Source organism: Phocoena phocoena, chromosome 1 (genome assembly GCF_963924675.1).
Source record: "Phocoena phocoena chromosome 1, mPhoPho1.1, whole genome shotgun sequence".
Classification (NCBI taxonomy): Eukaryota; Metazoa; Chordata; class Mammalia; order Artiodactyla; family Phocoenidae; genus Phocoena; species Phocoena phocoena.
This window is the reverse complement of record NC_089219.1, coordinates 75,662,314-75,686,901: the sequence shown is the minus strand read 5'-3', so window position 1 is coordinate 75,686,901 and position 24,588 is coordinate 75,662,314. Positions and strand designations below refer to the sequence as shown.

At 36.6% G+C, this 24,588-nt stretch overlaps 1 protein-coding gene across 1 annotated transcript in view; it reads left to right on the top strand.

Annotated features, from left to right (window-relative positions):
• The window catches only part of COL24A1 (collagen type XXIV alpha 1 chain), a 368,100-nt gene that overhangs the window by 338,534 nt on the left and 4,978 nt on the right, over positions 1-24,588 (top strand). Inside the window, exons 52-57 of the mRNA XM_065887776.1 lie at positions 1,490-1,525; positions 5,420-5,455; positions 5,560-5,586; positions 17,099-17,164; positions 17,805-17,973; positions 23,591-23,700. Of these exons, the coding sequence (XP_065743848.1) occupies positions 1,490-1,525; positions 5,420-5,455; positions 5,560-5,586; positions 17,099-17,164; positions 17,805-17,973; positions 23,591-23,700 (444 nt within the window). The remainder of the gene's footprint in view (positions 1-1,489; positions 1,526-5,419; positions 5,456-5,559; positions 5,587-17,098; positions 17,165-17,804; positions 17,974-23,590; positions 23,701-24,588) is intronic.

Sequence of the window (24,588 nt, the reverse complement as noted above, 5' to 3'; positions counted from 1 at the left end):
ATTTGTATCTAGTTTGGCTGACTTGCAATTGTTTCATGATGTATTATTAAACGTGAAAAATATGATGCATAGAAGAGTATATGATATCAACATTATAAAACATGACCAATCACCCCATACACATGTAAATACACTTGTCAATATCTGATTAGAAAAAAGTATGAAGCGATATGTACCACGTTGTTAATACTGGATTGGAGGTGGAGGAGGGCATAAAAAAAGTCTGTAAAGACATCTTAAAAATCAGCTTTTTAAAGTTGATATAGTAGTTTGAAATGAATTAAGGACCAGATAGGAAACACAAAAGAAGTAATATAAATAGTGAATAATGAAACAGTATTTTTAGCCTGCAAGATTAACAAAAAGTGATAGTACATCATAGCATGTAACAGAAGAAACATGCACTCCCATATATTGCAAGTGTGAATGCAATTTCAAACAAACTTTCTGGAGGACAACTTTTATCCAAAATTTTTAAGAGTGCAAGGATATTTATCACAGTGCTGTTTATCATGACAAAAATTAGAAAAAAATTTAACAGGCAATTCATTTAAAATATCATACTTTTTAAAATACTGGTAAGCATTATGGTTAGGTGGGAATTGTAGATTGATATAGAAAAGCATTAATATTTTGAAGGTGCAAATTCAGGTTACAGAAAAGATGAGTAGTATTATCTCATTTTTTAATAAAAAAGTACACAATTTCCACAAGGAACATGAAAATATTAACAGGAGTAACAGTAGTGACATCCAGCAACAGCAGAGTTCACATTGTCTTCAAGTGCACATGGAACATTCACTGAAATAAACCATATTTTAGATCATAAAACAAATTTTACTAAACTTAAAATAACAGAAGTCATGTAAGGTATATTCTCTGGCCATAACAGAATTAAATTAAGAGTCAATAAGCTAGAAAGATAATAGGAAAATCCCCAAACACTTGAAAATTAAACCTCACACTTCTAAATAATTCAAGGACCAGAGTGTCTCAAAGAAAGTTAGAAAATATTTTGAATTGACTGAAACTGTATACACAACGTATCAAAATTTATGGGATATAGCTCAGAAGGAGGAATTTAAAAAAAGACGATAAAAGAGAAGGAGGAAACCACCCTGGAAGCAGGGTTTTTCAAAGGCTGAGAGAAACAAATATTAGAAGAATTTAACTTTCTTAATTTTCTTTCTAAATTATTTTGCCTTTGATTGTCAGATCAGCTGTTTTGACTTAACTGAATGAATAAGTAGCATAACCCTCACTTTAAGGTGGAACTAGGCATAGCAAAACAGACATGGTGAGTCAGTACGTTGTATTTGTTTTGCTTTGCTTAACTTAGGAAAATCAGAATTTAGGTAACTTTAACTAAACAGGTCTTGCTAGATAGGAAAAAACCCAACAGAAATTATCATGTTTCTGGATAAAGCCTCAACTACATTTGATAAATAACTATCAACAACACTAAACTAACATTTTATTTTTCTTTCAGGGACCCAGAGGTGAAAAAGGCTTTAGAGGTGAAACTGTAAGTTTAACTAAATTTGTGGTAATAGTATCACTGGTCACTAGGTTATAAGCTCTATGAAAGCAAGGACCTTTTTTGATTTTTTCATTATTATGTCCCTGATACTTGCGAAATGAAAATAAAATTACAGTTTTCAGGAAGAAAACTAACCTATATGTAGAACTAACCTATATGGTATACTGCAGTGAAACCTGATAAGCCCTAACATGTTTAAGAATCTGTCAGTCACATTCTTTCCAAATCACTGTGTGAAGGTGAATATTTGCCTTCTCAGGCATCAGGAGAGGAGGTGTGAGCCTTCTTCACCGGTGCCAGAACAGGAGGACTGTCAAGTCACTTTAGATATATACCACTAGATCCAGTCAGCACCCAAGAGGGCTGCAAAGCAGAAGCAAATCATTAGTTGTATATTTCAGCCAACTGGAAACAATGGTGAGAGGATGGGCAAAAGGTACACAGCATTTTCAGGACTAAATGGCTTACACTGGCACTATTTCCTATTTTTCTTGGATGTCAATTCTTCCAAGTTAAAGAAGATATTTTGTAAAGGGGCCACTGTCCCAGCAGAACTTACTAAAGCAGCAGTCATAAACAGAGGGCATGCATGGAGTGAAATGAGGGGTACTGAAACCAAATATAGAAGGCATATAGGAATAGACTTGAAGATAGCATTAAAGTCTTGCTTAAAAGGTCATGATATTATATAGTGACAGCTGAGATCTTTGCTTTTCACCATAGGGTAAGCTTGGGGCTCAGAGTAAGTAAATTATAGTTATATTAGTTTGCTGAGGAAGGAAATTTATGTGATTTCAGATAGCCTAAGAATCCTCAAAGGGTATTGAAATAGATGTGTTTAATTTGCAGCAATGTGTCCCTTATATTTTCTCAGCAGACTTACTTAACAGGAAGCAAGGATGTTTGCACACAGTGAAGCTATATGCCCCCACCCCCACCCCGCTCCCGCAGGAGAAGTGGAAAGGGAAAAGAAAAAATAGGGAGGCTTGGAATTAACCCATATTCCATACCTGTCTCCAACTGCCTCCCCGACCTATCCTCTCCAAGTACTGTGGCTAGAACATAAGCTCCATCAAGATAGGAAACCTCGAGTGCCTATGACAATGGCTGTCACAAGCATTTCATGTGAAAAACATTCCCTATTTGTACACGTATGTGACCTTCTTTCTCCAGATACAAAACATTAAGAAGAGGCTTGAAAATCACAGTTCTAAAGTGAATCTTGGAGATTATCTTCACCAAACCTATTATGTTACACTCGAGATATCTGAGATCCAAATGTGCAGCAGCTCCCTCAAGGACATGCAGCTAATTAGGTACAGAGATAAGACCAGAGCCCAGATCTTCCAAATCCCAGGCTACTGTGCTTTTCTATTAATCATAGTACCTCTCAGAAAATAAGAGTTAGGAGCAACTTGGGTAAGGAAGATGGTATGTACACATCCTTCACCTACTTTAAGAGCAGCCCACATACAGATTCCACATGAATGGATTCCTGATATGCAGTTATCTCCTAGGGCTTATAGGGCATAACTCATGAATTCACTCATTCCATCTTAATCACATTACTGTCTAATAATAAATCTTATTTAATATTACTAAACTCCCAATTAAACCCTCTAAACCAGTGGTTCTCAACCAGGAGCCATTTTGCTCCCCCTCCCAGGAGACATTTGGCCATGTGTGGAGACATTTTTGGTTGTCACAACTGGAGAAAAGGGAAAGGGTGCTAGTGGCATCTAGTGTGCAGAGACCAGGGATGCTGCTAAGCATCTACCGTGCAAGCTTCTCAGTTTAAGAATGAGGAAAGGGAAGCTCTCTGTACATAAGCCAGCCTAAAGTAAAGATCCTGAAACTACAGATTGCATTTCTGTAAAGGCAAAGTCTAACACAGTCAGGTTTAAGGACATACACTTACCAGTATTTTTCAAATTTAATGAAAAAAATGTTACTTTTGAAGGATCATATGGGAATTGTGGGATTAAATGGAGAGACAGTCTATTTTCAAAGGTAGTGCTCTCACTACAGCCAAATAACCACTATAACCATTCACATTAATTTGGTTCCCCTATAGGAAATTAACAGACAATTGTAGTTTTATTATAAACTGTATGATAACCTTCTTTATATACTTGTTTATATAGTATCTAGAGAGAGTGAATCACTTTTCCTTAGTGGTGGGTTAGGTAAAAGAATAAAAAAGAATAAATACTATATTGTTGGAATAATATTTTGTTTTACTTGGCCTTATTCTATGCATTTGCTTCATTGGGGTTGTCCTGTCCTGTCTTGTTTGGTTTGAAGTATTTCATTTGATCATATTTGTGATGATCTGACTTGTTCTGGGTAACAAGCTGAAGTGAACTCAGTAAAAATAGTTTCTTCTTTCTATGACAAAATGCTTTTTCACAAAGATAAGGTAGCTATTTTGTACTGAACCTTCAGTGAGATTTTGCAAATGTCAGAAATATGCTAAGTAGAGTAAAATGTCAACTGTTTATTTTTACAATGCTGATCCAAAATGGAGAAACTTACTCAGCCAATTTCACTCTTGAGCCTCTGTATATTTCAATTTATTTTTGGCTGTGTTGGGTCTTCTTTTCTGTGCCGAGGGCTTTCTCTAGTTGTGGCAAGGGGGGGGGGCCACTCTTCATCGCGGTGCGCGGGCCTCTCACTGTCACGGCCTCTCTTGTTGCGGAGCACAGGCTCCAGACGCGCAGGCTCAGTAATTGTGGCTCACGGGCCCAGTTGTTCCGCGGCATGTGGGATCTTCCCAGACCAGGGCTCGAACCCGTATCCCCTGCATTGGCAGGCAGGTTCTCAACCACTGCGCCACCGGGGAAGCCCGAGCCTCTGTACATTTGAAAGGCTGTCTCCAACATGAAATCTCCCTAACTTACCATGCCACTTCTGAGGTAAAAGTTTGATGCATTTTCTGCTTTAACCTATAATCATAAATCATGCAAACTAAGAAATGTCCAGCAGGCATGGTGTTGGAGTACTCTATCCTTTTTAAGTTACTATGTGTTGTTTGTTCTTATTGTCACAGTATATTTAGAATCAACAGCTTTGGCAATAAAAGATACTTAAGTCAAGCATAGCATTAACATTATTCAAAACTCAGTTGAAGATAAATTTTGCTTTGCCATCTTTTAACCATAATCTGAATTTGACTCAGTACAGTCTTAACATTCAATCGACCATCCAGTAAGTTAAATTTTGAGCATCCTTAACAGTGATTACTGTTGTTTCGTTTTGAAAAATGTCAGCATAACTTTTCACATTTTACTATATGCCTTTCAACTATTCTAATTTCTAAATCAGTACTCGTTAATTTAAACATTATTCATTCATTCGTTACCAATCTTTGAACACCTACTATGTATTAGGCACTATTCCTGTTCCAGAAAATGAGAGGATGACTAAGACACTTTTAAAGGTCTGTAGGGACTTTCCTATTTGTTATGTACTATGGAATGCAGAAGTAGTTAGTTGAAGAAGAAGGTGGATGTTGAAGGAGAAGGAGATGTCTAAGGACACTGAAGTTTCCATTTTTTTACAATTAGTTGTATGGTAGATAGAAATAACAGGAAAAACAGAATTACATTGTTAAATGTTACACTTATAAGTTTATTAAAATGAATAAATTTAGTTTCTAGTAATATCAACAAAACATGAGCGTATGTATTCAGCTTGTTGATGAATGTGGGTGACAGCTGAGTTCAAGAACATATTACTTCAAAATACTAAAATAACTTTGAATCCTATCACTTGCCTCATATGAAAAGGCAATGATAGCAGTTGAATCTTAGTCATCTTGTTTATACCAAACCAAAAGCATAGTATATTCATATTGTGCTTTGTCTCCATTTCTTCTAGGGTCCCCAAGGACCGAGAGGTCAACCAGGGCCTCCAGTGAGTTTATTTACATTTATATCTGTTTACCATTGATGCTTATATGCCTGCTTGGTTTGAGATATCTACTTAATAAATACTTTAAAAATCTTTTTATGTTATAGGGTCCACCTGGAGCATCAGGCCCAAGAGTAAGTTTTCTTGGTTTTGTTTCTTTTATCTTAGTATAAGGTAATTTTTTAGGGCTTCCCTGGTGGCACAGTGGTTGAGAGTCTGCCTGCCGATGCAGGGGACACAGGTTCGCTCCCCGGTCCGGGAAGATCCCACATGCCGCGGAGCGGCTGGGCCCGTGAGCCATGGCCGCTGAGCCTGCGCGTCTGGAGCCTGTGCTCCGCAACGGGAGAGGCCACAACAGTGAGAGGCCCGTGTACCACAAAAAAAAAAAAAAAAAGTAATTTTTTAAAGCTTCTTCTATTAACTCCCTGTTAAAAGGTATCCCTATTGCCTACCTCTGTTCCTTTTGTTAATCTGATATAGAGTCTTCCCAACTATAATAAAACTTGAAATCCAAGCCTCAGAGTTCTTGTCTATAAAATGAGGATGGTATCTCTTACTTTCTTGGGTGGATTTGAGTTTTAAATAAGAAGTAAAGTACTCAGCACAATGTCTGACATAATTAATGCTCCAAAATACTCCCTCCATTTCTTCCTGTTTCTGGGTCCTAGCTCTCCTTTTTCAAATGTTCTTTTTTGCCAACCAGAGTTATACACTTTTTAGCCTTTACATGAACTCTTCTCAGTTGCTGCTGGCCATAGAAGCCCTGGGACTTCTCATGTATTTGCTCGTGACCGATCACAACCCAAAGCTTGCTACTCCTATCTTTGAGGTGATACTTCCGTTACTTCATTATCAGCTATCATCTCCTGGCCTCAGTGTTCCAAGACTGGTTTATCTCATGCGTTGTATCCACTCTGCTACTCAGTAATATCTTTGTTTTCCTGCTTTCTACAAAAGGTCTCCTTCTATCTTCAACCTCACCCATGCCCCATTCCTGCAGAATCAGAATCCTGGTCAAATGCAGTGGTCCTTGGTCAGATTTCCTGCTTAAAGGAAATCCGCTGTTGGCTACACTGTCCAAACGAATGGCCAGTCCTATGCCTTCCAAGCCTTACTTATTTCCACATGCTTCTCTGGTATCATTTGGATCTTTGAAAGTTCTACCTGGTGGATCACTGCGGTCCACTCCCAGCAGGTCAGGAACTCTTCATTCTCCTCAGCTTTTCATCAGGGCAAGGAGTAACTTTCAAGCAAAGTGCCACAGGAAGATGGTCTCCTTGGAAACAAGACACCTATTTCTCTATGATTTTTTAAAAATTACTCCCCCTTTCTGGCCATCTGACTGATGGGGATTGAAACCTTCCCTGGCATGAACATCAGTGGGCATGTCCTTTTTTAAATCTTTAGATTATTCTCCACTTCTCTGTTCTTCCTTTCCTCCTGGATCCTCACAATGCATGGGTTAGAAAAACCCTCATCAGTTGCCTTCTCACCTTATAATGACTTTGATGTATCATAGCTGCTTTCCTAATAAAGAACAAGTTCTAAAAGATCATATATCATTGGCAAATTAGAGGTGTTTAGTGAAAACTTTCACATTGAAGTGCCAAATTTTGGGGCACCACATCCCTCTCTCACTTGAAAAATGTTTGTATGTGTTCCTCTACAGCCAAAATGAATTAGGACATGTGAGAGGTTTCTGCTCTGAGAAAAATGTGGGTAAGAATATATACTTTGAGGAATTTTATTAGGAGGATTAAATGAAAAAGTATATGTGCTTGACACATTATAGGTACTCAACTAACATTAGTTTCTTTGTTTCCTTCTTCCCTTTCTCTCCTTTCTGTCTTCCTTGTTCCTGGCCAGTATGAAACCCAGTTTCTTTATACTGTCTTTCTGGGACTTGCAGAGACCATTGTAGGAAAGTGGCAGTGTAGCCTTGAAAAAAAGACTTTCAGAGTAGAAGTTTACATGCAATAAGAAAATACCTACATATTCCTTCTGAACTCAAACTATGATCATATCTTCTGTGAAACTCTTCTTAATTCCATCCCCTCGTTGCACTGCAAGATAGAACTGATCACTTCCCCTTCTTCATTCATACTCATTTATTTTCATGCCCATTTCCATGTATTAGACTGTGAACTCTCTGAAGGTAAGCAGTGTGTTCTGTATCTCTTTTCCATTCAAGCCCTTAAGAAGTGTCTACTGAATGAATGAATAAATGCAAACAGGCAAGTTGCAACTCTTAGAAAATTTCAGTGGGAATCCTCCAAGCCAGAAGACTTCACTTGGAGGGAAATAATGTCTAGAATGGAATAGGATCATATTAGAATTAGAGATAGAAGTCTTCTTAGTAATTATTTAGTAATTATTTTAGACTGTGAATTGTCACTCATTAGTTGGTGGATCATAAGATCAACATGCTGAGTCTCAGCATTCTTTTGAAATGAAATTAGAACAGAAAAATGTGGGGAGTGACTGTTTAACGGGTATAGGGTTTCTTTTAGAGGTGATGAAAATGTTGTGAAATTAAATAGTGGTAATGGTTGCACAACACAGTGAATCTACCAGAGCAATAAACTGGATACTTTAAAATGACTAAAATGGTGAATTTTATGTTATGTGAATTTTACTCAATTTTTAAGAAAAGCACAAAAAAAGAACACCCTAGGACCTACTGTACAGCACAGAGAACTATATTCAATATCTTGTAATAACCTACAATGGAAAAGAATCTGAAAAATAGATAAATATAGATATAAATATAGATATAGATTATAATATGTATAAATCACTTTGCTGTACATCTGAAACTAACACATTGTAAATCAACTATACTTCAATTAAAAAAAACATAATAAGTATATCACCACTAGTAGGGAAAAATATGTTTTGTAAAAGTTTTCAGTTAAATATATGTTTGTGTGAACCTTATCATGATATAAAAATGTATTTATTACTATGGGTCAAGATAAGAAAAGTTTGAAAACTTCTAACCTAGTCCAGCCCCCTCTTTTTAAGACCTATAAGTAACTTGCTCAAGTTCCTAAAGTAGAATAGCTAAAAAGAAATGTTTCAGGAAAAGGAATATATATTGATGGTGCTTTTGAATTTGAGGATATTATCAGGGTGATGACCAGACCTCAGTGCACATGGTAAGATATTTAGAAACTGACCAAAAAAAACTACAACAGGATGTCAAAGTTAACCACAAATGGTTGGTGGGATAAAGGATGGGTGGGTGTGTGTGTGTGTGTGTGTGTCTGTGTGTGTGTGTGTGTGTGTGTGTGTGTGACGTGGGGAGTGGAAATAGTACAAATTGAAAATCATTAAATGAGATAAGGAATTTTCAACTTAATGATACCAGTTAATGGGTCAGCTGTGAAACCTGGATTGGTGAATTGAGAGGTTGCAGCAGCTGTGGGTATCATCCTAGTTCCCTAGAACAAGCAATTTCCTCTACCATGGAGAGGTGCATGACCTGAAATCAGTTCCCACCCCATAAATGTTTACACCATCCAGTGATCTTAAAATTTTAGATGGCTGGAAAATAACACTTCTTAAAGTACTGGGGTGCCCAGACTAGATCTGCATTTTACTCAAATAAATTGGAAAGGAACTGTGAATATTACGTCCCCTCAAGGTATAATGAATCCTAATTTCCTTCATTTGTCCCACTAATCCTGATAACTCCTTATTCTTGGTGCACGTTTTTATAAACCTTAAGCGATTTTCATGTGAGAATATGTTCTAACTAGAGTACATGGAGGAAGCTATTTCTTTTGGATTCCCTTATTGGACCTAATGAGAGTTTCACACTTAGGTGGGGACACTTAGATGTTGCTGAATGACTTCCCAGGCAAATCATCTTAATACCATCTCTATGGGCCTGCCCTCCCTAAAGGCTATCCTTGGGAAAAAATAAATTCAGCAAATTGAATGCCTACTATGTGCCGGGCATGAGCTAGGATTTGGGAATACACTGGCATTATAGGAATTAAAAATTTTATGAGTAGCCAAGTTTTATGACATTCTTTTCTTTCTAATGCCTATTGTGGGGGGAAAAAACCCTGCCTTTTTCATTGAGTGGACATTTGTACTGTTGGTGGCTAGAATTGCTAGTACCTTAGCTTGAATCTGGTACCAAATGCTACACTCCTAATCTACTAAAAGTCACTGTATTCTTCATTGCCACATTCTCAAAGAAAACGAACCATGGTCATTTCAGTTAAGAATATCCTACAGTTTATTCATCCATCCAGTCCTCTATTCATGGGTGGTGTTGTTTCCAATCTTTTTCCTAATACAAACAGTATGCATGTCTTGTCCATATACATATTTTGTGGAATATCTCTAAGACCTGTTCCCAGAAGTGGGATGGTTAGCTGTAAGGGATAATGAGCATACTTATTTACTTATTATTTTTAATTGTGGTAAAATATACATAAAATGTATCATTTTAACCATCTTTAAGTGTACTCTTCAGTAGCATTAAGTACATTCACACCGCTGTGCAACTATCACCACCAGTCATCTCTAGAACTTTTTTCATCATCTAAGACTGAAACTCTGATCCACTAAACAGTAATTCCCCATTCCTCCCTTCCCCAGTCCCTAAAAACCTACCATTCTACTTTCTATCTCTCTATTAATTTGACTACTCTAGATACCTCCTATAAGTGGAAGCATATAGTATTTGAACTTTTTTGTCTGGCTTTCTTCACTTAGCATAATGTCTTCAAGGTTAATCCATGTTGTAGCATGTGTCAGAATTTCTTTCCTTTTTAACGCTGAATAATTTCCATTGTATGTATATACCACATTTTGTTTATCCAGATGGACACTTGGGTTGCTTCCACCTTTTTCTATCGTGAATAATGCTGCTATAAACATAGGTGTACAAATATCTGTTTGAGCCCCTGCCTTTTCTTTTAAATATATCTTTATTGGAGTATAACTGCTTCACAATACTGAGCTAGACCCTGTGGCACAACAAAATGAATCAGCCATATGCATATATACATCCACATATCCCCTCCCTCTTGAGCCCTCCTCCCACCCTCCCTATCCCACCCCTCTAGGTCGTCGCAAAGCACCGAGCTGATCTCCCTGTGCTACGCTGCTGCTTCCCACCAGCTAACGATTTTACATTTGGCACAGGACTCGTACTCAGAAAACTATAAAACACTGATCAAAGAAATCAAAGATGACATAAACAGATGGGGAAATATACCATGTTCTTGGATTGGAAGAATCAACATTGTGAAAATGACTACACTACCCAAAGCAATCTACAGATTCAGTGCAGTCCCTATCAAATTAACAATGGCATTCTTTACATAATTAGAACAAAAAATTTTACAATTTGTATGGAAACACAAAAGACCCTGAATAGCCAAAGCAATCTTGAGAAAGAAAAACAGAGCTGGAGAAATCAGGCTCCCTGACTTCAAACTATACTACAAAGCTATAGTAATGAAGACAGTATGGGGCTTCCCTGGTGGCACAGTGGTTAAGAATCCTCCTGCCAATGCAGGGGACAGGGGGTTGAGCCCTGGTCTGGGAAGATCCCACATGCCATGGAACCACTAAGCCCGTGCACCACAACTACTGAGCCTGCGCTCTAGAGCCCATGAGCCACAACTACTGAGCCTGTGTGCCACAACTACTGAAGCCTGTGGGCCTAGAGGCCATGCTCTGCAACAAGAAAATCCACCGCAATGAGAAGTTCAAGCACCACAACAAAGAGTAGCTCCCGCTTGCCGCAACTAGAGAAAGCCCGCAAGCAGCAACGAAGACCCAACGCAGCCAAAAAAAAAAAGACAGTATGGTACTGGCACAAAAACATATGTCAATGGTACAGGATAGAAAGCCCAGAGATAAACCCACGCACATAATGGCCACCTAATTTATGACAAGGCAAGAACATACAATGGAGAAAAGACAGCCTCTTCAATAAGTGGTGCTGGGAAAACTGGACAGCTATATGTAAAAAACTGAAATTAGGACACTACCTAACACCATACACAAAAATTAACTCCATATGGATTAAAGAGTCCCTGCCTTTAATTCATTTCCATATATACCCAGAAGTGAAACTGCTGGATCATATGGTAATTTTATGTTTAACTTTATGAGGAATTGCTATACTGTTTTCCATAGCAAGTACACCATTTCACATTCCCACCAATAGTACACAGGGTTCCAATTTCTCCAAATCCTCCCTCACATTTGTTATATTCTGCTTGTTTGATAACAGGCATCCTAAGGGGTGTGAAGTGGCAGATAACTGTGTTTTGACTTGCATTTCCTTAATGATTACAGATGTTAAGCATCTTTTCATGTGCTCACTGGCTTATATGTATCTTCTTTGGCAAAACTGGCTTACATATCTTCTTCGGAAAAATGTCTTTTGCCCATTTTTGAATTGGGTTGCTTATTTTTGTTGTGTTGTTGAGTTACAGGAGTTCTTTATGTATTCTAAATGTTAATCCCTCATCATATATATGATTTGCAAATATTTTCTCCCATTCCTTTGGCTGCCTTTTCACTCTGTTGATTTTTGCACAGAAGTTTTTGATGTAGTCCAATTTTTCAGGGTTTTGTTGTTGTTGTTTTACCTTGCTTTTGGTTTCATCTCCAAGAAATCAGTGCCAAATCCAATGTCATGAAGCATTTCCCATATATTTTCTTCAAGAGTTTTATAGTTTTAGGTCTTACGGTTAATTATCTGATCCATTTTGAGTTAATTTTTGTTTATGATGTAGGTAGGAGTCTAACTTCATTCTTTTGCATGTGGATATCAAATTTTCCCAGCACTATTCCTTCCTTAGGGAATGGCCTTGGCACCCTTCTCAAAAATTATTTAACCATATATGTGAAGGTTTATTCCTGCACTCTATTCCATTGGTCTATATGTCTGTCTGTATGCCAGTACCACACTGTTTTGATTACTGTAGCTTTGTAGTAAGTTTTGAAAGTGAAGTGTGAGACCTCCAAGTTTGTTGTCCTTTTTCAAGATTGTTTGGCTGTTTGGGATCTATACTCTCTTTTATAGTTACCTGTATAGTTATCTTTACCAGTGCTCTTTATTTCTTCATGTGTATTCAAGTTTCTGCCTAGTATCCTTTATTTCAGTCCAAAGGACTCTCTTTATTATTTTTCTAGGGAAGTTTGCTAATGATAAATTGCCTCAGCTTTTGTTTATCTGGGAATATCTTTTTTCCTCCTTTTTGAAGGATAGTTTTATTGGATATAGAATTTTTGGTTGATAGTCTTTTTCCTTCAGCACTCTGAATATGTCATCCTACTGCCTCTCACCTTTATGGTTTTTGATGAAAAATCTCATCCCTTGGATATGATGAGTCTCTTCTCTTTGCATTCAGGATTCTCTCTTTGTCTTTAGCTTTCAACAGTTTGATTATGATGTGTCCAGGGGAATTCATTGAGCTTCTTGGATGTGGAGATTAATGTTTTTCATCAAATTTGGCACATTTTCAGCCATTATTTTTTGAAATATTCTTTCTACCCCTATTTCTCTCTTCTTCTCTTCTGAGACTCCCACCATTCACGCATTGGTATGTTTTATGATGTTCTGTACATCTCTGAGCCTGTTCATTTTCTGCTTCATTTTTCTTTATATGACTGACTGGATAATCTCAATAAACTGTTTTCAGGTTCACTGATTCTTTCTTCTATCTACTGAAATCTACAGTTGAGCCTCTGTAGTAAATTTTGATTTCAGTTATTATTCAACTACAAAACTTCTTCTACTTCTTTTCTATAATTTCTATTTTTTATTTGGTAAGGCATCTTTTTCATACTTTTCTTTAGTTCTGTAGACATGGTTTACTTTAGTTCTTTGAACACACCTAAAATAGCTAAAGTTTTGTTCAACATCTGGGCTTCCTCAGGGACAATTTCTATTTCTGTTGATTGCTTGGCTTTTTCCCATGTATAGGGGTCATACTTTAATGTTACTCAGCATGTCTTGTCATTTTTTTCTTGAAAACTGGACATTTTGAATAATATAAAATGGCATCTCTGGAAGTCAAATTCTTCACCCCAACCTCAGTGTTTATTGTTGCTATTTGTTGTTTTTGTTGTTTGTTTAGTGACTTTTCCTAAAGGTATAAAGTCTGTATTCTTTGACATATGTGACCACTAAAGTCTCTACTCAGTTAGCTTAGTGGTCAGCTAAGGATTGGAGAGAGATTTCCTTAAATGCCAGAACCAGGAAGTCTCCCAGTTTTTGCCAAGGGTCTCTGTGAGCATGTTGGAGCATTCCTTCAGTGCTCAGCCAGGCAACTGACAACTATACCCGAGTTTTAATTTCCTATTTTCACAGAGCCTGAAGGTCAGCCAGAAGACAGAACTTAGGGCCTTCTTATGTTTTTCCTGATCATGTGCACAGCCCTATGCATGTACATGGACTTCTAGATTCCCAGGAATATGTCAGAGTTTTTTAGAATCTCTATGGACATCTCATTCCCTAGCTTTTCTTAGCCTATTGTTTGCCCCGACTGTTTTCTAATGTTTCCAGTAGCCACAAAGTTAAACAATTCCATCTAAAATTTTTTTTTAATGTTCCTTGGGAAAGACTTTTTGCACTGAGTGAGCTCTGAGTCAGGTAAAATAAAGACAGTCCTGCAAGTCTTTAAGGGAACCACCAGAAAGGTCAAATAATGACATTTCGCTGGAAATAAGGCTTTGAAGCAACTCCAAGCCCCATTCTGCTCCCTCCTGTGGTTTCCAGGCTTCTTGTTTTCACTGCGACTGCAGGCTGTTGGTTTTCAAGGCTACCACAGAGCTGGAAAGAGAGGCATGGGAATAGGACAGATTAAAGCTTTACAAAGCTCACTGCCCTTACTGAAATTAAGCTATTTTTCATAAATGCTCCCCAGGTTGCTGCAAGCATTCTGTTAATTTCTGTAATTCTGAAAAACTTCATTCTTACATTTTTTTCCAGTTTTCTCATTGCTTTTATAGAAGAGAGAATTCTGGGAGGTCATTATGCCACCATTTTGCTGTCTCCTAGGTCTCTAATCTTTAGTACACATCTTTTTAATATTCTGTGTGATGAAATGGAAGAACATATAAAGCATTTCTGCATATTGAAGTACAATGGTTGCCTCAAATAAAAGCACTTGTAGAATTGTTTCAGTTGCAAACTGAACTAGCTGCTTTTTTCATGGAACACCATTTTTACTTGACAGAATGATAATGTTATTCAGACATGAGTATTTGGCAGATATTTTCTTGAAAATGAATGAAGTGAGCCTGTCATTTCAAGGAAAACAACTGACAATTTGATACCAATGGTAAATTTCAAACTTTCAAGCAACAATAACTGAGGAATGCTTGTATCTATTACAAGTTTGACAACTTACCAGTACTTACATTTTTCTGATGAGATTGGTGATGATGTTAACGAATGTAATCTTTTGATATGACATAATGAAATGTGTCAGTCTTTGGAAAATCTGCATTATTTCATGAACCGTTATTTTCCAATGATCAATGCATGATTTTAACCAAAATCATGATTTTTACTAAAATCATGCATTGGTAAATGATTCTTTCAAAGTTTAAGATAGATCAATAGATTTTAATATAAAAGAATATAAAATAGATACATTGTAGATATGGTTTCAGATTTCACAGTTCAAGTAACCTTCAAGAAACTACCACTTATCAAGTTCTGGTAGAATATCAAAGAAGAATATCCACAATTATCTGAAAAGGATACTAAAATAATCTTTTTTCCAACTACATATCTTTTTAAGGCTGGATTTTCTTCATACAGTTCAGCTAAAGTAACACTTTAACAGACTGAATATAGAAGCAAATATGAGAATCTAGCTATCTCCTATTAATCCAGACATTAAAGAGATGTACAAAAGTGTAAAACAGTACCACTCTTCTAATTTTTTGTTTGGAAAATAGTTATTTTTCATTAAAAAAATGTTTATTTATATTAACATAATGGATTTATTGTTTTAAGGCAATTAACACATAGTTTTAAATTTTATATTTTAATTCCTACTATGTTAAATATCAAAAGCTGTAAGGCACATAAATATAAGTCCTTTAAAGCCCTTAATAATATTTAAAAGTACAAAAGGGTCTTGAGTGTGAAGCGCCTGAGAACTGCTTATTGCTAGTTTTTCTAAGATCAAAGCCCTAACCACAAACAACTGGAAAATATAAAGGTGGCTATTGTTTACTACTTAATTCAGTTGCCCATATTTAGTCCCAATATATTTTTGTGACCCATGTCCAAAGTCTGCCAATTCTCACAAGAATGATGGTCAGAATTATTTAATTTGCACAGAACATTTTATGCTAAGCCTTTCTTCTTCTTGAATAGGCCATGCTTTTCTATCCCACTGCCTTTGTGCAAAGTTGTTACCTCTGCCTGGAAAGCTCTCCCAGCCCTTCTCCTAACAATTCATATTTATTCTTCAGATCTCAGCTCAGATATCACCACCTCAGGGAAGCCTATGCTGATCTAGTCCTTCCAAATCTCTTATATCCCCCAGATTTCATACTCCGTAATTTCTCTCATAGGTCCGTGCACTTTTCTTTTATAGCACGTATCACAATTTGTAAATGTGTATTTTTGAGATTATTTGATTAATGCCTTTATCGACCTCTAAACTTTAGCTCTACAAGGGCAAGTTTGTTTTGTTTTGTATTGTTTGCTTACCATTTTTTCCTCAATATGTGTTTGGCAGTGTACATATGCAGAATGAGTCAAGTATTTTCCAATATGAAAACCACATGTTGAGGCAAAGATGAGTACATTTTGTTGATTGTCCCATCATTTTAAATAGTTTTTCAAATTACCAACCATGAGTTATGAGAGATCTGTTGAAAAGAGTTTCTATTGTATGGGCTGCCAAGTAAAAAGATATCTCAGCAGTACAATCATTCTGAAAGAAATTAGATCGCTCGATTTGCTCACACAGATGCCATTTCACTGAACTTTCTCCCAACTCATGCTTCTTAGTTTCCAAGCTTTTTAAAAAATAAAATACGAAAAGACTTTTTACTAATGGTTAGGTTGGGTCTTTCTCTAAAACTATATTTTATTAAATGCAGGAGGAGATTGGATTCATGATGTATTATTTCTTTTGGGACTAATGATACTTTTTCCAACTTCAGAAATTGTTTTTAAGACCGCAGAAGTATCAGATTAAACTAATGTGGTGACTACCTCAGGACAGTAATATTTTATTCTATTTTCCTTCCAAGAATGTAACTGTTAAAAATTACTACAGTTATTTATTCTTCACTTTACAATTTATTAACTGAGGGGATCATATTTCATTCTTCTTCCATGTGAGTAACTTTTTTGTGTGTTTTCATGCAGCAGAGACAAATAGTTTTTCATTTGAGAACTCTAGACTTTGGTCCTGTTTTAATTAGGAGACTTTTGAGATTTGGATGAAAGCAGCATATTGTCCTTTCGGATAGTCAGGCAATACTTGCAAGATCTGTCTAACCATAAGAGTTACAAACCCCTTTTAGATAATAAGTCTAGTATACTTTAACAGCAGTTCTTTCAGAATTTATAGGCTTTACTTTAGAGCACTCAGCGTTGATCTTATTGCTGATCTCAAATGGTTTTGTTTTACACAGAAACAAATGGATATCAATGCTGCTATTCAAGCCCTGATTGAATCACATACTGCCCTACAGATGGAGGTAATATATCTGGCTTTATTTACACTGGCACTCTCAATCTACAAATTAAACAGAAATTTTCTTCAGAGGCCCAAATGTGACTTTATCTCAAAGCCTGTATTTAAAAGAGATTAAAAGTAATGATAAAAATTTTAAGGACAAAGTAAGCAATTTTAATAAACAGAAATGTACGCATCAGATGTTTTTTAAGGAAAACATTTAAAACAAAAATATAATATTGTTAAAGGATTTTTTAAAATAAGAATTTGGTACTATAGAAGAAACAGTTAAATGAAGTTAGCCATTTCTTAAAATGGGATCTATCTATCATCACTACTCATTTTTCCTATTTAAGCTCTATTTATTCATAATATAGGTTTTTTCAAATTACGCAGTAGGCATAGTAATTAAGTTTTATGTCAGCTTGAAAACTAGACTTTTGAGTGTGAATTTAAGCTTTTATTAGGATCAAGATTAATAAAATATACAAACATGCCTATAGTTAAATATAAACTCTTCTTTACATCCTACTCCAAACTCCTTGCACACAACAGGAGTACATTTTTCTTCTGCCTTGCTCCGTGTTGATCATTTGGGTTACATGCTGGTAATGACTGCTCCAAGCTTCTTTGCTAATATGATTCTCACAATGACTTGGCAGAGCTACCAGAATACTGAAGTGACCTTAATTGACCACAGTGCAGAGATATTCGAAACCTTGAACTACCTTAGCAATTTACTGCACAGCATCAAGAATCCTCTTGGCACACGAGATAACCCAGCACGAATCTGCAAAGATTTGCTTAACTGTGAACACAAAGTATCAGATGGTAAGTTACTGGTTTCCTTAAACTCTGACATCTAATTTTGCTTCATCATTTCAGTGTGTTTGAGATTTGCGGTGTATTTATTCCAAACCTTATCATTTTTGATAAATCCCTGGCAGAGGCATTTTAACATCAAGAACCAAATACGTACTCAAAGAGGTAAACATGTTTCTGAGGTCAAAGTATCCTTTTTCAAGGGTTCACTTTACAAAAGGTTTTCCACTGCACAGCCTGACTTATGGCAACACGAAGAGGTCATAGAGCCCTCTCTACCACACTCTCTATAATTAGTTTTTACATAAAATGGAATTTAAATGCCTCATTTCAGTATCAGTGACTATAAAGATGGAGTGGCTTGTCATTCTTGGAATTTTTTCATCCTCACATTGATACCCCAAATCCATTAGCCAGAGGTAGGTGCAAAAACAGAACCATCAAGGAAAGGTTTAAAGCAAGTGGAAGAACCATCACTATCTGATGATAAGTAGGGGAAACCCTGTCTGCTACAACATGTCATTTAATTTTAATTTCTATTGGGTCTACCTGGTCAGCTGTACAATCAATATTAGTAGTTATCATTTTTTGGTAAAAACTCTAGTCTTAACACACAATGACATATATGCTGATTTGAAAATAACTAAGTTATTTAATTCTGCAGGATGAATAGTAGTCCATATTTTATTTTATACACACACACATACACATATACATATATATGTATAAATACATGTTTGTCCAAAAACATCTTCCATTCTAGAATAAAGTATAGTGAAAATATTCATTTTATTTATATTAATAAAATGCTTAACTTCTATAGATATTTCCTGCCCTAGATTATCACAAAAACAAATAATATTTACAGTTATAGCTGCCTACAATAATTCAAATTTGATTCTTTCCCATATCTGAGGGTATAAAAATGCAATTCTATAGAACTGAAAGGAACAAAGACACTACAGGACATACAAATTACTGAAATCTAATTCAAGGTCTACCTTCCTCATAGGAGAAATAGCTAAGTGGTATGGCTTGTAAGGTATCAGAAAGGTCTTTATGCCCAAAAATACTTTCATCACTAGGAGATTGTAAGTGCAGTAGAGAAACACAAAACAGCAGGGAAGAGGGGATATGACAGAAAGTAGGGTGGGGGGTGAAGTGGTAAATAGAGTAGGTAGATAAAGCATCTCTGAGAAAGTGACATTTGAGCAATATCAGAAGGAGGTAAGGGAACAAGCCACAGGAAATCTGGGGAAAGAGCTTTCCAGGAAGAAAGAACAAACGCAAGGTCCTTGAACCTGACCGTGTACTTAGCATGTTCTACTATTAGCAAGAAGGCCAACGTGACTGGAAGAAAGTGCATAAGGGGAAGAATGGTAGGAAATGAAGTCAGAAAGATGTCAAGAAACCAGATTATACAGGATCTTATAGATTACTCAAAAGACTCCAGCTTTTACTGAATAAGATGGGAAGCCTCTGGAAGATTCTGAGCAAAGGAACGACGTGACTTGACTTAAATTTTTTAAATGTTACTCTGGGTGTTGTACTGCAAATATGAGGACAGGGTAGAAGAAGACATTGAGAGGACTATTGAAATAATCCAGTAAGAGGTGATGATGGCTTGGACTAGAGTTGGTGGTGGGGAAGTGATAAGAAATGGTCAAATCTTTGGATATGTTTTAAGGTAGAGCCAGCAGTTTTTTGTTGGTAATTCGGATGTGGGTTATGAGAGACACAGAATGATAAAGGATGACTCTAAGATTTTTGACTAAGGGACTAGAAGAGTGGGATTGCTGTCAAAAGAGATAGAGAAGCAAGTTTGGAGACAAGATCAGGAGTTCGGTTTTGGATGTATTTAATTTGAGATGTCTGTTAGGCATTCAAGTAAGGATGTCAAGTAGGTCATTGGCTATTCAGGAGTGAGGTCCTGGCTAGGGGTAAAATTTATGAAGTCATTTGCATATAAACAGTATCCAATGCCCTGAGACTGTTTAAGGCTATCTAAAGAACAGATAAATAAAGAAAAGAGAAGAGTTCTAAAAACTGTGCCTTAGAGCTCTCCAATGTTTACAGAGGTCAGGGAGTTGAGGGGGAACTAGCGAAGAAGACTAAGAAGAAGCTATCACTGAGATAAGAGGAGAACTAGATGAATGCGGAGTGAAGAAAGTGTTTGCCTGAGGAGCAGGGGATCTACTGGGTCGATGTCAAGTTAGGTGAAGACTGAGAAAGGCTACTAGATTTAGTAATGGGAAGGTCTTTGATGATCTTCGCGAGAGCGGTTTAGAGGAATGGTAGCAGTTAAAACTATCAGGTTTTCAGAGAAAATGGTGGAGCTGGAGAGTTTCCACTCCCATTAATGAAGCAGGTAATTCAATTTGCCTGACGAAACTTTTTGAAAATTAAGTTAAAAGCATCAAATACTGACAAAGTAGTGAGGGACTTTCAAGCCAGTATTCTGAAAAAGACAGCAGAGAGACGAACACATACTTAGAGCTACTTTTGCCCTGGGTGTGTTCAGAAACTGAGTAGTGCTTTTGGTCAAAGGTTGGAATCTGAAGTCCACAAAAGGTGGGGACTTAGGCTTTCAAAGGGCTCCACTTTAAGAGTAAAAATAAACGGAAAGAAAAGATATTCGTACAGATTGCAGCCTAGCTTCACATCGTCAAGACGGCTCAGAAAATCTCAAACTGTGAACTTGGATTAAGATGATTCCAGACTGCTAGTAGCCCCTCATACCTGATAGAAACAAACAAAACTCTTCTATGAAAGATAATATCATCCTAGGGCTCAAATTATTTCCACAAATAATTTTTCAAATATAGTGCCCAGCACACAATCAATGATAACTAAGCACACAAGTTGACAAAACACCACGAATGAGAACTGGCAGAAACAGCAGACAACAGAAGCTGACTCGAAAGAAAAAATAAGAGAGGAAAAATTTGAAATGGAAGGTTTAACGGACAAGGTAAACCTTATTTAGGAACACGGTTTATTCACAATAATAAGAGAGAAGGCAGAATATATGTGTGCAAGTACAGATAGATGGGTAAAGGTCATAAAGGGAGCTTATGTAAGTTTCCTTCAGTTTGCTTTAGTTGTCTCAGTGAAACTGAAAGGTTATCAGTCAAGAATAAGAATGAAGGAAAGGTATAATGAACTTGAGAGGACAGGAAAAGGTTTCAAATGGTTAACTCTGAAAGTGACAGAGGAAATGAACGAGGGAAACATAGTAGTACTGTCTGGCAGCCTTTCAAGCATTTAAATTTAAAGTGAGGCCAGTCAGCATAGTTGTGTTTTTCTCTAGGCACATTTAGTTGTGCAGGTGCAGGTACAGGCACAGATTAGGCACAAAACTGGATTTATGCAGGACTGGGATTTTATAAGACAAGCACAATGAAGTGAGGCAGGGCAAGAATGTGAAGGAAGTCTCTAAGGAAATGATTATAGCAAAGGACTGTGGGTTTTAAGCTAGGCAGGAAGAGAAGTGAACACATGATTATGAAGGACAATGAAAAAGTGGTAGTATCAATGGATAGTAGGTCCTAATGAGATCAAAGAATTATTAGAGGCAGAACACTAGAGGGAATGAGCTGGAATGAGAAAAGAGGTGAAATCATGGAGGAGATCTAGCTGTAGGTAATAACAAAAACTAGGGTATGGCCTTATAAGTTAATGATTAAAGTAAACAGGACAGGAGAAGGGTACAAAAACGTTGGTGGGAGAGAGTTCGAGGCACTGAGAAGTCGGTATTGCAAATATCAACCATGTGGATGTGAAAATCACGAAGAATTAGGTTATAAATAGATTTTCTGAAAGTGATAGCTAGAATCATCAAAGAAACAAATTTGGTGATAGCAACAGGAAGAGGTAACAGGTGACATAGTGCGATGACAGCAATTTTACCACAGAGTGTTTTTAGGGAGAAAGTGGGGAGAACGGTCTGAAAGTGGCAACGAGGAGCAAGAAAGATCCCTTCCCCACCCAGGCACAATGCTATAGAGGCTGTGGCAGAACTTGAAAGAGCTGCAGGGGAAGCAGTGTTCTCAGAAGAGAGCCAATTTGGAGTTAGAGCATTTAGGCCTATAAAAGACGTATTATGGTATAGTGCTTTATCTGTAGCTCAGCATACCCTGAAAAAAATATGAAGCCCCTACCAGTTCACCATTGTACAACATAATGCCCGAATTCAAAGCATTCCACCCCATGTAACAATGAGACCTTGCTTGAAGGAAAACGTTTTATAAAGAATATATTCACTCACATAGTAGTAGGAAACTATTTCTTGAAAGAGAAGAGATGATGAATCAAGATATGACTGTAAGCCTGGATCAGATCCTGGTTTAAAAAAAAAAACAAAAACCCAGCTATAATTTCTACAAACTACAAAATGTTCAACATTCTGAGGAAATGGGGAAAAACAGGATGGAGGTGGTATTAGGATCTTTTTCACCCCTTTCTTCCATATTTCAATAGATCAGTGATTCTCCAAATATAGTCCGTGGACCAGAATTAGATGCAGATTCTCAAGTCCCATCCCAGATTTAATGATTCAGCAACTCTTGGGATGGAGTCCAGCTATCTGGACTATCTGTGACAGTCCCCTACGCTTGGAAGTACCAATTCAACAAGTCTTCCCTTTGAAGAATTAGTAGAATAGTAGAGGGGAGAATAGTCGAGGATGTTGTGGCAGTCTAAAATGACACCAGGTGAAGCCCAGGATGAGCTGGAGGAATCTTTGCTGTGGGATAGGAATGGAACAAACAGGGATTTCTACCTATTATAGAAAATGACATTTTACAAATACTGTTTGATTGTCTTGCCTTTTTAATGCAAGAAGGCAGGGCCATCTCATTCAAAAATTCCTGCCCTTTGCGTTCAGAATAAGGTGCTATTTCAGTATTCTGAGCCTGTTATTCCGGTATTAAGACGCTAGCCCAGTACTTTTCAGTCTGAATATGTCTTGAAGTCTTTTACACACCATTTGATTCTCCTGGGCACTCAATGGAGGCAAAGGTTGGCAGGCTTACACTGGCTGTAGAGATTTCAGTTTTTTCCACTTACAGATCTGAAAAGAAAGCACAAAAATAACCATTTAATTGCACATTTCTGGAAACAAAAAAATGTTTATTCCTTTTATTTTAATTATCAATATTACACATAAAGATATGTTTTTCCTCAGGGAGATTGAAGAAGTTGTTTCTGTTTTTTAAATATATATATTCGTTTTTAAGCTCTGTAATGACATAGAACAAAAATACACACATATCCTATATTAATTTCAACTTTTCTATTAACTATGTAACTTTAGACAATTCACTTAAAGTTGCTGTGCTTATCTATAGAATGAAGCAACAGATTCAGCCATTCGGTTTTTATTAAAATTATAAAATGCCCTTAAATTGATAGGTATGTGAAAAATACAGTATTTTCAGTATTGGTTTTACATAATGCTTGCAGCTTTCATTCTTTGACTAAATGTAAATATCTTTATAATCTAAGTTTTTTAAAAGGAAAAAGCGTGAAAAAATATATTGAAAGTATCATGATAATCTGTAAGGATAGTTCAAATATATTTTAGCATGGCATTTAAATATCTTTATGTTTTACAATAAATTAATAGGAAAATACTGGATTGATCCAAATCTTGGATGCCCTTCAGATGCCATTGAGGTTTTCTGCAATTTCAGTGCTGGTGGTCAGACATGTTTATCTCCTGTCTCTGTGACAAAGGTATGTTTTGAATTTAGTACTTGCCCACTATCAGTAAACAGTGATTTTAAAAATTCTTTCATTTTAAACAATTATGAATTTTATGAATGGAAACAAGATATTCTCTACCATATATGAGGAAGAAATTTTTTGTTTTTAAAAAATAATCCTGTTAAATCTTGACATTTTGATTATGTATTTTTATGACTGGCTTAGCTTGGCTTACTCTACTGACTATGCTTTTTAAATTCCTTTTAAAAATGTAAAACATATGTTTTTATGCACATGCATTCATTAGAAAATTTCCAAACAGCTGCAGTGTTTGTACTCAGTAATCAGTTACCTTAAGTTTTACTGAAAAAGACATCATCATGATTAAAAGAGGAATTTCACCACAAAGCTTGCTATTTTTGGTGACTGGGCACAAAAATAACCTCTCCTAAACATCCACTGGATATTATTTAAAATTTCTTACAAGTATAATTCTATAAACCAAATGTTTAGAATGAATGAAAGTTAGTTTGGTACGTAACACTGGATATTATAACAAGCATTTCTAAACCCTAAAGCTTAGTTCTACCTACAATATGTACTGAAGAAACTAAAACTGCATTTCTTTCTTTTTCTGGTTAAACTACCGTGGCCTTCCCAAGAACTTTTCTCATTGACAAAGAACTGATACACGGACCTATTGTGTGTTTTGTCCGCCACAGAAAGGCAGCAGCTAAAATATGCAGTGTGTCAGTCCCTCCCAGCTGCTTATCATTAGACTGCCCTCTCCTCCTAAAACGCTCCCCTTCGTTAACTAGGGTGTTTCACCAGCGCATCTCAATAGCCATTCACCACTGTTACCCAAAGCAGAGGACGGGCGGATTCTTATGTTCCTATGGGATCTGTGGAACTAATGAG